This window comes from Suncus etruscus, chromosome 3, assembly GCF_024139225.1.
Source record: "Suncus etruscus isolate mSunEtr1 chromosome 3, mSunEtr1.pri.cur, whole genome shotgun sequence".
In the NCBI taxonomy this organism is placed as follows: domain Eukaryota; kingdom Metazoa; phylum Chordata; class Mammalia; order Eulipotyphla; family Soricidae; genus Suncus; species Suncus etruscus.
This window is the reverse complement of record NC_064850.1, coordinates 32,751,094-32,766,709: the sequence shown is the minus strand read 5'-3', so window position 1 is coordinate 32,766,709 and position 15,616 is coordinate 32,751,094. Positions and strand designations below refer to the sequence as shown.

The window sequence follows — 15,616 nt, the reverse complement described above, 5'->3', positions numbered from 1 at the left end:
GGCTCCACATTCAGAAATCGGCAGGCTTGGGGGACCATATGGGATGCCGGGATTCGAACCTATAACCTTCTGCATGAAAGGCAAACGCCCTACCTCCATGCTATCTCTCCTGCCCTGTTCAACTTCTTTAATAAATTTGAAAGTAAAAAAGCAGACATAGACTTAATATTAAGATCAAATATAACCCAATAGTAGTAACATGAAAAGTGAAATAGATTAATTTCAATATAGCTAGCAAAAATGGAATCTGAATATGCTATACATAATAAACTATATAAATGTGTAGATATACATACAATATATGTACATATGTTAAGTCAGTAATTGCTATCTTGCTATAACACAAATCAAACCCCATTTGTGTTACAAATTCATTCCTGAGAAGTGAAGCTGAAGGTTTCAATTGGGCACAGAAAGTTTGCACATGTTTACCTTTGGCGGAAAGGATTTTATTATAGTGAATAGCCATGTGATTCTTGACCAGGTGGAGAGTACTTAGTCTGAGAGAAGAGGAGTCAGTGCAAAAAGCTAAAAATCAAAACACATTTAATCATTATATATTTAAAATGAATACATCACGACGTAAGTACTGACTAAGCTTATTTACAGAATAGGATCTGAATCGAACATGGTGATACAGGCATATCTCTGGAACGTTGAGCACATTCTAGCCTTAATCTTGTTGGTGAGCTAGTGATCACTTGGAGAGAAATCTTTCAAATTTTATGAATTTTAGTGTTTGTGGAGACTGTAAATTACATTTAGAAAAATGACTTCTCACTGAAAGCTCTGCATCTTATAACTAGAAATATTTAGCCACTTACCTAATTATAAAATGTCAACATTAATAATACTTGAACACATGCATAAAGTTTGGTAAGTTAAGCAAATGACAAACTCTGAAGTGTTATACAAAGGTTCTACTGTTATAGAAAAACTATTCACACCTGTATACAAGAGCTATAAATCAGTACTGCATTATATCTGACATATTAGGAAAACCTTAAGTATAATCACATAGAAATTCCATAACATTAAAATTTTCAGAGGCGTCACTGCATTTCTTGACCTTATCTAAAGCTATTTTAGAAAATAAAGTACTTATATACAAGTTTTAGGTGTAATATTAGCATACACATTTAAGGCATATTGGGGAGGGGTTGGCCACATTCAGTGGTGCTCAGAGATTTCTCCTAGCTCTATGCTCAGAAATCAACCCTGGCAGATTCAGGGGACCATATGGGATGCCAGGAATTGAACCTGGGTCCTTACAGGGTCAGCTGCATGCAAGGCAAATGGCCTACCACTGTGCTATTGCTCCAGCATCTTAAGGCAGATTTTGAGAATACATGCATATGGTGAAAGAAAGCAGCTAGAATGGCAGAGTGAAACATAGTGACCTTCCCTTTCCCCTTTCCTAGACTTCCTCCCTGAAGTAAATGTGCTCCTTTACTTTTTAATGCAGCCTTACAAGAAAATTCTAGGCTGAACCTAAATAGATATGATAATTATAAGCTTGCATCTACCACTGCCACTGCTGAAAACATTTATTGAATAGGTACCTGGCACGCATTGCATTATGCTAAGGTCTTTTACATGTAAAACCTCACTTTGTTACTATCTCCGATTAATAGAAGGGGAAATGAAAACATAGAGACCCAGAAGTGCTCAGGTTCACAGCTCAAGGACAACAGATGCAGTTTCTGTATTATCCAAGTAGCCACATACATGCAGTCACTATTTCTCTATAGGCTCTGGCTGGTGGGGCTTTGGAAGCTTCTCCTGGCAGTTGGCTGACTACCCTGCATAGCTCATTATGATGGTTTGGGATGCAGGCGGCTCCGATCTTGCTGTGCCAGTGGTTACCAGACCACCTAGCAGAGTTCAGGGACAGCAAAGGCTATACCTGGTGATACCTGGGTTTCACTTATTGCCAGGAATCAAACCCCTGAGCTATCTCTTCAGGCCTTACATATCTTTTCTTTTCTTTTTTTTTTTTTTGTTTTTGGGCCACACCCATTTGACGCTCAGGGGTTACTCCTGGCTATGCGCTCAGAAATTGCCCCTGGCTTGGGGGGACCATATGGGACACCGGGGGATCGAACCGCGGTCCTTCCTTGGCTAGCGCTTGCAAGGCAGACACCTTACCTCTAGCGCCACCTTCCTAGCCCCATATATCTTTTCTTTTTTCTTTTTGGTTTTTGGGTCATACCAGGCAGCGCTCAGGGGTTACTCCTGGCTCAACGCTCAGAAATCGCTCCTGGCAGGCTCAGGGGACCATATGGGATGCCGGGATTTGAACCACCATCCTTCTGCATTCAAGGCAAATGCCTTATTTCCATGCTATCTCTCTGGCCCCTACATATCTTTTCTAAAGTATCAGCAAACTATATATAGATTTTTATATTGCTTTACTTCCTCCCTCCCTCCCTCCCACCATCCCTCCCTCCCTTCCTTCCTTCCTTTCTTTCTTTTTATTGGGCCATACCTGGTGACATCAGGGGTTACTCCTGGCTATGCGCTCAGAAATCGCTCCTGGCTTGGGGACCATATGGAACGCTGGGGGATAGAACCTTGGTCAGTACTAGGTTAGTGCATGCGAGGCAAATGCCCTACTGCTTGCACCACTGCTCTGGACCCTACACTGCTTTTCAATATATGCATGTTTTAAGTTTTGTTTTATAATTTTCATAGAAATTATATTTCAATGTGTAAGATCAGGGCTCCATGTGTATCTGCTTTATTACAGGCAAACTGAATGCAGTTTGAGAAGAACTACTACAATTTTATGTAAATATGAAAAAAACATTCAAAGCCCACACTTTGAAAAATACTTTGAAAAGTTTTAAGTTCTACATATAAAAGCATATATTTGATTCACATAAAAACTTTACTTTGAAGGTCTTAAAATGCGCAAACATCACAGGATACTTGGCAAGATACCTTTTCATAGGCTTTAGTCTAATTGGATTAAAAAATAACCCACTTCATGTTTATTTCTGAAACAATTTTCCAGCACTCTGCACAGGTTTTCCTTCTCAGTGCTCATGTCCTTAGCCAGCTGCTCCTGCGGCTTTAACAAGTCAGGTAGGCGCAAAGCTGGGGATCAGTAAGCTGCTCTTCCCCCAACCCCAAGACCTTTAAGCTGCTCTTGTGCTTCCAAGAGCAGAACCTGGCTGAAGCAGGAGACAGTCCTGGCCCCAGCCAGGGGATGAAAGTCCTGAAGACCTAAATTTCGACTGAAAGCTTTCAGATACTTCGCTACAACTAATGAGAAGGCCAAGTACTTAGGAAATGAAATGATTTCGGGGCAAGAGGGCCAGACAGTACAGCAGAGAAGGTGCTTGCCTTGCATGAAGCCAACCTGGGTTGGATCCCTGGCATCCCATATGGTACTCCCAGGTTCGTCAGGGCCAATTCTGAGTGCAGAGCTAGGAGTTACTCCCAACCATTGTTGGGTGTGGCTCCAAAATAACTACAACAACAACAATAGGAAATAAATTTATTTTCTTTCATTGTGTCACATGATCTACAAATAAAGGAATCAGACAGGCAGTCAAACTCCCAACAATTTTTTCCCATTTCGAAAACTTCACTTACCATTACTTTTGGTGCTCAAGTGTCCTTTAAATAGGCATGGAGGATCAAATGTGGGATGGACAGACGTTGCTCTAACTTATAACAGAAACAAACAAATTAGGATAGGTGGAGTAACCATCACAGAGATAATGGTATTGGACATTTGAAAAACAATGTTTTTTTTGCTTTTGATTTTTTGGGCCACACCCGGCAGTGCTCAGGGGTCACTCCTGGCTGTCTGCTCAGAAATAGCTCCTGGCAGGCACGGGGGACCATATGGGACATTGGGATTTGAACCAACCACCTTTGGTCCTGGATCGGCTGCTTGCAAGGCAAACGCCGCTGTGCTATCTCTCCGGCCCGAAAAATAATGTTTAACTACAACTTGTTTAAAATTTTATTCACTCATATTACTAATCAGCAATGATATAGTAGGCAGAAAAATTCCCTAGGCATAGATCCAAAACTTTTTTTATTAAGAAAAGAGCATATTGGGGCTGGAGTGATAGCACAGCAGGCAGGGCATTCGCCTTGCACTTTGCAACTAAGGTTCAATCCCCAGCATCCTATATGGTTCCCTAAGCCTGCCAGGAGTAATTTCTGAGTGCAGGGCCAGAAGTAACCTGAGCATGGCTAGGTGTGTCTGACCAGAAAATAACATATTTTTAGAAACAGTTGTATCTTGACGCTTTATTTTCACACACATTATATTATTTTCTACAATCACTTATTTTTTCTGTACATTTAAAGAATTTATTAGTTAACAAGTCTGAGCCACATGCTTACACTGGTGTTAGCTCTCAAGGTTTTGTTGTAGCTACTTCATCTCAGGTGACATAACAGCTGAGATTTTTGAGCTAATGTGATTATTATTTTAGTTAATCATAGATTAGTTTGTCCTTAAAAATAATTTTCCAGTGTGTTTACTCTTACCTTGCTAAGGGAATTAGTTTTCAATATCAAATTAATGTTTCATTGATACTGAATTTCTATATTTAACCAGTCACATCTTTTTATTTTTTGTGCCACACTTGGTAGTGCTCAGGGGTTACTTACTCCTGGCTCTGCACTCAGGAATCACTCCTGGTGGGCTCAGAGGACCATATGGGATGCCAAGGAATTGAACTTGGGTCTGCCATGTGAACGGCAAGTACCTGACCCATTGCTTATGTGATATCTCTGGCCCCAGTTGTGCCATTTTTGTTTTTGGGTCACACCTGATGGCATCAGGGGTTACTCCTGGCTCTACACTCAGAAATCACTCCTGGCAGGCTCAGGGGAGCATATGGGATTCCGGGATTCAAACCACCGTCCTTCCACATGCAAGGCAAATATCCTGTCTTCACGCTATCTCTCTGGTCCTCCAGTTGTGTCGTTTTTACATCTATTTGTACTACTATTTTTTTGTTTTGGGGGCCACACCCTGTTGTATACAGGGGTTACTCCGAGCTCTGTACTCAGGAAATGACTTTTGGCAGGCTCAGGGAAACCATACGGGATGCAGGGATTAAACCTGGGGTGACCACATGCAAGGCAAATGTCCTCCCCATTGTGCTATGGCTCTGGCCCCCAGATTTTTACTACACATTAATATTTTGGGGAGTGCTCAGTGGTTGAGATTCATACCTTGTGTATGCGGCTGATCTGATCTGGTCCTTGGCCTGTTGTTCATGGTACCTGTTTATTTTATTTTATTTATTATTTATTGTTATAATTATTATTATTTACTTTTATTACATCTTATTTTACCTAAAATATTTTATTTTATTTATTTTATTTAATTTATTATTTATTGTTATAATTATTATTATTTACTTTTATTACATCTTATTTTACCTAAAACAAAGATTATCCTTGGTTTCTTTATATGTTTGTTTAAAATTTGGATTTACCCCAAAACAGAGATTGTCTTACTTGTAAACCTGCATGGGACTGGCTCAGGATAGCCTGAGCTTTCTGTCTTTACACTGTCCTTACTGCCCTACCTATAGATGGCCTCTGTACTCAATAAAAACAGTAGTCTGACAGGCAGCTTGGTGTAGATGTAAGGTAGAAGACTGCCAGACTATGTGTTTCATCCTCAGCCCGGTTTGCATTATTTCATGCGTGACCCTGATTCAGATTCATTCACTTCGGGCTGGAGATAAGGTGTGTGGAGTGATTGTATAGGTACCCATAACACTTTCAAAAGTGACTGCTGGGCACTGCTATAGGGATCCCTGAGCAATGCTATAGGGGCCAAGTAACAATGTGTCCTTGGCTGAGAACTGCTGGGAGGGTTTTAAGAATTTAAAAAAAATTTTTTTTTGTTTTTGGGTCACACTGTCTGTGCTCAGGGGTTTGGTTACTCCTGGCTCTATTCTCATAAATCGCTCCTGGCAGGCATGGGATGCCGGGATTTGAACCACTGATCTTCTGCATGCAAGGAAAACGCTTTACCTCCATGCTATCTCTCCAGCCCCGAGAATTTTAAAGAAATTTTAAGAAAAATTTAAGAAAGTAATTCTGTTAGAACAAAAAGGGGGCTACTGCCTTGGGAGTCAAAAGTCTCCAGTGCAGCCACATGTGCCGAGCATGATCTCAGAAATGTGCTGACTGTGAGTGTTGGTGCCATAAGCAATTCTGGGTTATTCTGCATTTGGGGTGTGGGGTGCGTGCATGCATATGTGTATATCTGTGTGTGTGTGTGTGTGTGTGTGTGTGTACTACAACTAAATGTGCGCTACTAAGATGATATGAGCACCATGGCCAAGCAACCATGTGTCAAAATAACAGTGTTTCCTAGCAAGTGCCATTGCGGGCGTGTGCGTGTGAACATAACTAAGGAACATCAGACCCTGCATAGGCACCACAACGTATGGACTTACAACCTTAGAGAGCAGTGTGAGTACCTTGGAGAGAGAGCACTGTGAGTGAGTGAACACACCACCCAAAATGTGCAGTCAGGCATGCTCTTAACTCTTGGCACATGTAGCAACAACAATGCAGAGAAAGGGGCATGAAGACAAGAAAACAAGTCATTCTCTTAACTGAGTAAATTAGATAGGAGAAATATATCACTGTTCCAGAAAGTGCAGTGGCAAACGAAGTTTGCCTTGCATGCAGCCTACCTGGGTTGAATCCCCAACATCCCATATCCCCTGAGCATCACCAGGAATGATTCCTGAGTGCAGAGCCAGGAGTAACTTCTGAGCATTGCCAGGTGTGCCTCTAAAACAAAACCAATTATCTGAAAGCTCCAAATTAAAATAATTAAATGATTAAATAAGGTTCACCTCATCCAGAGGTTGCTATGCTTTATTCATTCAGCCACTGCCTTTTCAATAAAAAGCTTAATCAGAGGCCGGAGTGATAGCACAGTGGGTAGGGTGTTTGTCTTGTATCCGGCTAATCCGGGTTCTATCTCCAGCATCCTATATGGTCCTCCAAGCCTGCCAGAAGTGATTTCTGAGTGCAGATCCAGGAGTAACCCCTGAATGTCACTGGGTGTGGCCCAAAAACCAAAAAAAAAGAAAAAAAAAAGATAAATCATAGTGTTGCTAGAAATCTACCTGAAGCCAGGGTTTCTTGGGTTTTTTAAATTTCCACTTTCTTTCTTTCTTCTTTTTTTTTAAATTTCCACTTTCTAAACCCTTGTCTTTTTAGTTCAACTGAGAACATTTTACTTTGCTCCAGATACATAAGCATAACATACTGATATGTACATAACTTTTTGGTAATAAATCATAAAGAAATTTAAACCAAAATATCTTTTTTTGCTGTTTCTTTAGGCCTCTAAACAAAATGTTAAGTTACACAATCCCACATGGGTTCAGGACCCAGTTTAAGCAGTTAGGCTTTAAATTAACAAGTGAAAAGTTCCCTCATCCTTCCCCACTTGCTCCCAACGGTGTGACTGACCCTCAGATCATTCCCAATATAATCTCGTGGGTGATATCACCCACTGTGGGATCCACCAATCTAGTCTACCCATTTAGACACTTGGACCTTATTTATTTCTTGTGTTTTAGGGCCATGCCTAGAGGTGCTGGGGGCTACACCCATTTCTGTGTTTGGGAATCGTTAATGGGCCCAAGCAGTGTCCGGGATTGAATCAAGGTGAATACCCAGCAAGGCAAGTGCCTTAACTCCTGTACCATTTTTCTAGATCTTAACCAGAATACATTAAAAAAAAAAAAAAAAAGGACTTCTAGACATAAAAAATTCACTCTTTTCCCTATCAAAGTAATCTTTTTTAGATCACATTCATGTTGCTTGAGGAAGTACTCCTATCTCAGAGTTCAGGTCACTCCTAGAGATGTGGGACAATGTGATGCTGGAAATTGAAGGTCTTCTACATGCAAAACATGCACTCAGCCCATTAAGGTACTTCTTTTGCCCTGAAGTGTCATGTTCTCCAGGAGATTGGTTAAGGTTTGATTTCCACCAAGCTCCCAGACAGGATAGGTAATTCCCATTTCCCTGTCCAATTAGGTCAGGGGGAACAGTTCCAGTTGTAGAGATCCGCCGAAAATAATTCACACAGTGAAAAAGGTACAAAAACGGGCTCAGGAAATCCAGTGCTCAAGCAAGGAATTCAAACCATAAAAGCTTTCTGCTCCTAAGATGGAGTCAGCTCAGTGGAAGAAGACCGAAGAATGAGCCCCAGCCTTCCTCAGACCCTTGGTGGGAGCAGAATACAAAGTGAGGAATAATCCAATATACTATCACTAGGTCACACCCTAGGGTGGGGTCAATAATTGATTAGGGTAGAATCAGTAACACAACATTGTCCCACCTCTCATTTTTTATTTTTATTATTTTATTTTGTTTTACTTAGTTTTTATTTTTGGAGGGATTGCACCTGCGGCACTCGGGTTACTCCTGGCTCTGTGCATAGAAATCACTCCTGGTATGATCAGGGGACCATATGAGTTGATGGGGATCGAACCCAGGTTGGCTGCATGCAAGGCAAACACCTACCTGCTGTGCTATCACTCCAGCCTGAGTTACAAAGTTTTGCAGAATTTAACATGTAAAATATTGAAAGTGTACTATAAGACATTATTTTTCTTTAGGGGGGGGTAGTAAGCCCAGAAATGCGTAGGGATTATTCTTTGCTTTGGTTTCAGGGGATCACAAGTGTTTAGGGAACCATATATGGTGTGGATTAAATCTGGATTGAACACCTGCAATATAAGTGCCCTACAAGGCATACTACCGTTGCACTGCTATACTAATGATTATGATATATTAAAAACTAACAGTCAGGGCCGGGGCGGTGGCACTAGAGGTAAGGTGTCTGCCTTGCCAGTGCTAGCCTAGGACGAACCGTGGTTCATTCCCCCGGCGTCCCATATGGTCCTCCAAGCCAGGAGTGACTTCTGAGTGCATAGCCAGGAGTAACCCTTGAGTGTCACCGGGTGTGGCCCAAAAACAAACAAACAAACAAAAAAAACCCCCCAAAAAACCAGAAAAACAAAAAACAAAACAAAACAAAAACCCAAAAAACTAACAGTCAACAGATGTTGAGGATCACATTAAAAATTCAAAATCAGTAACTGATTTTCATGTGATGCCCTAAAAATGAAGCAAACTGGGTAATCATAAAATTATATATTTTTTACTGTTTGACATAATCCTAATTCTAATGATAATTCAGGAAACAAACATTAAGAAAATACTAAGCCTATTATATTCCAAATTTACATGTACTCTTTCCATTGCCTTGACCAGTACCATCAGCACCCAAATGAAAACAATGTCTTGATGGGTTTTGCATTCATCTGGGTACAAAGACTAGTTGCCAATCACCAGGACCTTGGCAAGCTGTCTATGATCTGTCATTCATTTCACCCTGAATAAAAAGATAATACTTAGCAAGAAGTTTTTGTGGATTAAATAATGAGATAACTTGGGAACAGTTTCTGGTGTACAACTAGGGCTGATATTAATATTTAAAATTTATGAATACCATCAAAGCATATTTGTTTACCATTTTTTCATCCCTGGAATTTTGGTGGGAAAAGATTGAGTGAATAAAATTTGCTCATCAATGCTTAGTTCTTCTCTATGGAGAAAGGCGCTTTGCTGTAAAGACTGCACCCACTTTTTTTTTTTATTATTATTTTATTATTTTTATTTATTTATTTATTTTGGGTTTTGGGCCACACCCGGTAATGCTCAGGGGTTACTCCTGGCTATGTGCTCAGAAGTTGCTCCTGGCTTGGGGGACCATATGGGACACCGGGGGATCGAACCGCGGTCCGTCCAAGGCTAGCGCAGGCAAGGCAGGCACCTTACCTTTAGCGCCACCGCCCGGCCCCTGCACCCACTTTTAATCAATTATTATATAAGTAAAAGAAGGCTGACTTTCAAAGTAAGGCATATGAAATTATCGAGGCGCTTGGTTTTTCTTAAAAACAGATAAACACACGGATTTGATAGGAGTAGGTCTGGAGACAGCTTTATTTAGCCAAAGGAAAGAATATTGCTGGCTCCACAGTGTGAAGAAGCAAGTTCTAAGGACAGATTGGCCGAGATATACCATTCTCATGCCCCAACTATTCCACCTGGTGTCTACCGGAATCCCAGAGTATTATCAGCCCAAGACGGGGCGAATCATTATGCGATTATGGATTCATCCTCTGCTACTTAAACTGCAGCCAACGACGCGTCAGGGAGAAAGCTTAGCACTCGAAAGGCAAAAAAAAAAAAAAAAAATCCAGTTTCTTTCTGACCAAAGCAATACTTTGCATTCCAATATAACAGAGAATTCAAAGAGAAATTCTCACGAAAGAGAATCTTCCCCCTCAATGATTTGGGGGAAGGGGGGGAAGGGGTAGACGAGGGTTTAGTTACACAGAATGCAAAGATTTCTTCCATCTTTCTCGAGTACTTAACAAGGAGCAAGAAGCAGTTTTAGATGCTGAATCTGAATTTGAGCCTCAAGAACGCTAGGATAGGGTATCTGACTCTTGCAAGAGATGAAAAACCATGGGGAGGAGGGGGGAAGGGTCATCCCACTAATGCAACAGCAGGGCCTGCTATTGGGGGGTTGCCCAGAAGTCTGATCCCTCCCCCAAACCAAACGGAGCTAGGTCCTGGGCCTGCTGGAGCTAAGCCTAAGTGCAGGTCTGAGTAGTGGAGAGCGCCCTGGGAAAGTGGGGGTGCTCCCTAAACAGGGCCAAAGGGGTCCCCCAAGGCCTTGGAGTGCAGCCTCAGATTCCAGGTAGGCCCGAAGAGCCAGCGCGAGGTGGTGGTGGTGGGGGACGGGCGCCGGCTAAGCTTTTACCTCTCCGGCCGCCGTCCATGCTGTGAGATCCTCTGGCAGCCACCTGAGGGGGGGTTTACAGGTGGGGGGACCCCCCGCCAAGCAGGTGGAGCGCGCAGGAGGCGACGGCGGCGGGCGTGCGTGCGTCCAGGTGGGTTGCTATGGGCGGGTTCGGCGGCGGCCGAGCTGTGACGTCACCACGCATACACGTAGCCCCCCCACCAAAAGCCACGCCCACACCGCCCATCTAGGCCCCGCCCCCGACAGGGCAGTCCAGGTGGGTTGCTAAGGGCGGGCCTGGCGGCTGCCGGGCTTTGACGTCACCACGCAGGGACGTAGGCCACGCCCCATCGAGACCCCGCCCCCGGAGGCCCCGCCCCCGGCTGAGAGGGATGCTCCAGGGCCACTGTACACTCTGCAGAGGCCTACTAGGAACCTCTTGCCCACCCGGTCCCTGGCAGGCCTTGCCCCTTCCCTTGCAGGAGGAGCAGGGGAGAGCAGGTCTCCGGGAGGAAAAAATAATCACATGCAAATGCTGTCTGAGAATATGGGTTTGGGAAGGTTGCGCCAATTTTGATTTTTTTTTCAGCCCTATCGTTTTTATTGTGGCCAAAGTCATTGACAAGTCTTTCAGAGTGATATCTAAGGGACATAAGTGACAATAAATGAGGAGTGATCTCACCACCAGTGTTGTCTTTCCTCCACCCTCGAATAATTAAATTTTGAAGCAGCTCTGAAACACATGGATCAGTGAAAGCCCCTCGGGAGGTATATGTGTAGAAAACGTTTTTAGCCTAATTGGTTTCTGTTTACTTTTCTAAACACGGTGCTTTTATTTCCCTGCACGCATCACTTATTTTTAAAGGCTCCACATCATCATCATCATCATTACTATTATTTGGCTGGAGGATAATTGCAGCTTGAACTCGGTGTGGATTTATCCGTAGCTTTCTACAATTTGGAAGCCGTTTCCTTTGGATTCTTGGAAGATCAGAATAGGGCAGGGAGGAGGCGATGGCGGTAATTAATACTCGCATTTGGGGTTGGGTGTGTAATTCTTGGTCAGGCAGTGCATAATGTTTAGCAGCTGACTTCTATACTAGAGGCTGATAGAATCCCCAACTGTGACCATCAGAAATAAATGTCTCTTAGCATTTTGAAATGAAGGGCAGAAAGTATATTTCCATCGGGAATCATTGGGGATAATAGACACCAACCAGCCTAGGAGTCAAATGCATAGAACTTGGGAAATTTCTGTCATTTGCTGGCTTAACCTTGAATTTGTTTCTAGACTTCTCTGTTCGTTTCCTCTTTTTTTCTTTTTTTTTTGTGGGGGGGGGCACATCCGGCAGGGCTCAGGGGTCACTGCTGGCTATGCACTCAGAAATCGATCCTGGCAGTCTTGGGGGACCATAAGGGATGCCAGGGATCAAACCTGGGTCCATCCTGGGTTGGCCCCGTGTAAGACAACTGCTATTGCTCCGGCCCCAGCAGTTTCCTCTTGTATTAAATGTAAAGATGCCACTGATTTTATATTTTCCTCACCTGTTTTTTAAATTTTTATTTAGTCACCATATGATGTTTCAACACTGATCCTATCATCAGTGTACACTTCCCTTGCTAATGCCTTTCCCCCTCATTTGTCGCTGCAGACCAGTCTGCTTTTACAAGAGGTACTTTATATACAGGTATATGTAGATAAATAGATAGATAGATAGATAGATACATGTACATTTTTGCTCTGTTGCTGATAGGGTTTTATATATTTACATAATAGATATTATATAAAATATGTATATTATTTTATACATAATTTAAAAATATTTTCGGCTTGTGGGCCACACCTGGCAGTGCTCAGGGGTTACTCTTGGCTCTGTGCTCAAGAATTACTCTTAGAAGGCTTGGGGAATCATATAGGATGCCGGGTTTCAAGCCAAATTGGCCATGTGCAAGGCAAACTTTCTACACTCTGTTCTATGGCTTCAGCTCTGCATCATACATAACTCTTTACCACCTTTCAGCATCACATTCTCCTGGTTGAGCACTTCCACCATGGACATTGATGGGTTGGGTGTTTATTTTCTTGTAAAGTACTATTGGTGCCTTATAAATCTTAGATATTAACCCCTTATCAGATGGTTATTAGGCAAAATAGTTTCTTTCAACCCATGGGCTATCTTTGTTTCTGGTTACTATTTTCCTTGAGGTACAAAAGCTTTTTAACTTAATGCTTATATTTTCTTTCATTTGCTTAGTGATGTTTCAACCTTGAAGATGCCTTTGTATCTTATCTATTTAGGTATGATATCAAGATCATTTATATATGATATTAGGAAAAGATCTGAGTTCATTTTTTTTGCAATGTAGTTAACTAGTTTTCTTACTGCTTGTTGAAGACACTTTTCTTGCTCCACTTATTTCTTGTTCCTTTATTAAAGATTAATTGATTATATTCCTGATGGTATATATCAGGATATTCAACTCCATTTCAATGATCTCTGGGTCTGTCTTTATTCTAGTATTATGCTGTTTTAATTACTATCACTCTGTATTACAGTTGAAATTGGGGAAAGTGATGCCTGCTGTGTTCATTTTCCCAAGGATTGATTTAACTATTGGGGCTAGTTTGTTGTCCATATGAATTTCAGGAATATTTGATCTATTTTTTGAAAAATGTAATGGGAATCTTTATTGGGACTGTATTGCATCTGTATAGTGCTCTGGGGAGTATTGCCATTTGTTTATATTAATTCTCTCAATATGTTTGATTAATCATCCCAATGTGCAGGGTATGTGTTTCCATTTCTATGTGTCCTCCTTTATTTATTATTTTTTTAATTTTATTTTTTGAAACCATTGTGACTTACAAAATCCTTCATAGTTGGGTTTAAGACATACAATGAATCAAGGCCAATCCCTGATTCAACAAGTGTTGACCTTTCTACACCAAAGTTTCCAGAGTATATTCTATAATACCACCCTTTACCCCTGGCCTGCCACTATAACAGGCCATGTAAAGGTTAGACTGTTATAGTTTGGGTCTTTTGATTCTATTGCTGTTGACTTTGACATTTAGTTTTCTCCTTTTTTGTGTGTGTCTCCACCAATGCATCAGAGACTACTTAGCCTTGACCTCCATTCTTTCTTTTTTTGACCCATTCTTAATTTTATAAAAATAAAAATGCAGCAGTCTGAAGTAGAACAGAGTAATTGGTCTTCCAAAGTTCTATGAAAAAGGAGGGAATCCTTACCTAAAAGATAAAAGAGGGTGGTAGTTTTTTGCATAGGCACATCAAAATTGGGGAAAATAGAAAGAATAAGCATTTGGCCTAAAAACAGGGTGTCCCTACACATGATGAATCCTGCCATAATCCAGGCTCTGGGCATACTAAGTTGTCAAACCCCAAAGTCTTTCTTCTTAGTTCCAGAAAAAGTTTTCCTCAATCATGATTGTTGTAGTCGGGCTTCAATACTAGAGATCTTGGTTTTTGTACAGATCCTATGTTGAAGTCAGGGTGTCACAGAGCATCTCTGGTTTCATCTCACTCACTGTTAGGTGACAAGGCAGGGAAACCCACCCTGAAAGCAAGTTGTTGCTGTTTCCAAGTCATCAGGGAGTCATATGAACCCACCTGGGAGCAAGTTGGTGCCAAGAGAGCATTAGGGCCTTCCCCAGTAGAAGTTCAGTACCTAGTGCTGGTGCAGAAAACTATGCCAAAGATGGGATCCAAGATGAGACAATGAAGATCAATCCACAGGTTGTAGTTGAAAAACTGACCCAGGTGGAACAGTACAGAGAGCTTAAAAAAATAAAAAAGTGGCAGGTCAGATGGAAAGGTTTTTCAATTCCTAGGCAAATCATCATTGTGAGGGTAAACTTCGTTGAAAAAGGCTTCCTGGATTAGATTGTGCATGATACATTATTAAAACAATCATAGTTTTCAAATCTAGTATACTAAGTAATATGGTAGAGAGGACTGTAAAAGGATTCTACACCATGAAGAATCTTCTAATGGGTCTTGAGCATCCTGGTTCCTCTTCTGAAAGCAAAACAATTACCATTTAGACCATTGTGTTTCTTTATGCAGTTATTCTAAATACCACATGAATGATATTCTGTATTTTTTCTTCTAAATTATTTCATTTAACATATCTTCTAGTTCCATCCATGTTACTGCAGATTGCATGATCACAACATTCCCTACAGCTATGTAGGGAATTTCATAGCTGTTCCTATAGCTTTACACTATGTAGTATTTCACTGTAGATAACACATCTTCATGATTAACTTGTTTGTTGTTGGATATATAGGTTGTTTCCAAGTCTTGGGTATGGTATTGAGTGCTGCAATGAATAGAGGTGTGAATATATCTTTTTGGATGAATGCTTTTCTGTCCTGGGGGTAGATATCCAAAAGATGGGTCATATAGCAATTCATATAGCAACAGATGGGTCTTATATCAACTCAATTTTAAGTTTACTGAGAACCCTCCATACTGTTTTTCATAGGTATTGGACCAGGCAGTATTCCCACCAAAGTTGACGAGAGTTTCTTTATCCCCACATTCCTGCCAACAGAGATTGTTCCCAGTATCTTTGATATGTGCCATCCTCACTGGTATAAGATGATATCTCACTGTTGTCTTTTGGATTTCCCTATTGATAAGTGATGCTGAGCATTTTTTCAAGTGTCTGGTGGCCTTTTGTTGATCTTTCTCAGAGAAGTGTCTGTTAATTTTTTCTCCCCATTTTGTAGGTTTTTTTTAATGTAAATCTTTGTGAATA

General features: G+C 41.4%; 1 protein-coding gene across 1 annotated transcript in view; it reads right to left on the bottom strand.

The window, feature by feature from the left end:
• The window catches only part of SPATA7 (spermatogenesis associated 7), a 32,902-nt gene extending 21,917 nt beyond the window's left edge, over window positions 1–10,985 (bottom strand). Inside the window, exons 1-3 of the mRNA XM_049769816.1 lie at window positions 10,853–10,985; window positions 3,601–3,675; window positions 433–528 (exon numbers count right to left, since the gene is read on the bottom strand). Coding sequence (XP_049625773.1) covers window positions 433–528; window positions 3,601–3,675; window positions 10,853–10,871 — 190 coding nt within the window. The 5' untranslated portion in view covers window positions 10,872–10,985. The remainder of the gene's footprint in view (window positions 1–432; window positions 529–3,600; window positions 3,676–10,852) is intronic.
• Between the last annotated feature and the right edge of the window lie 4,631 nt (window positions 10,986–15,616).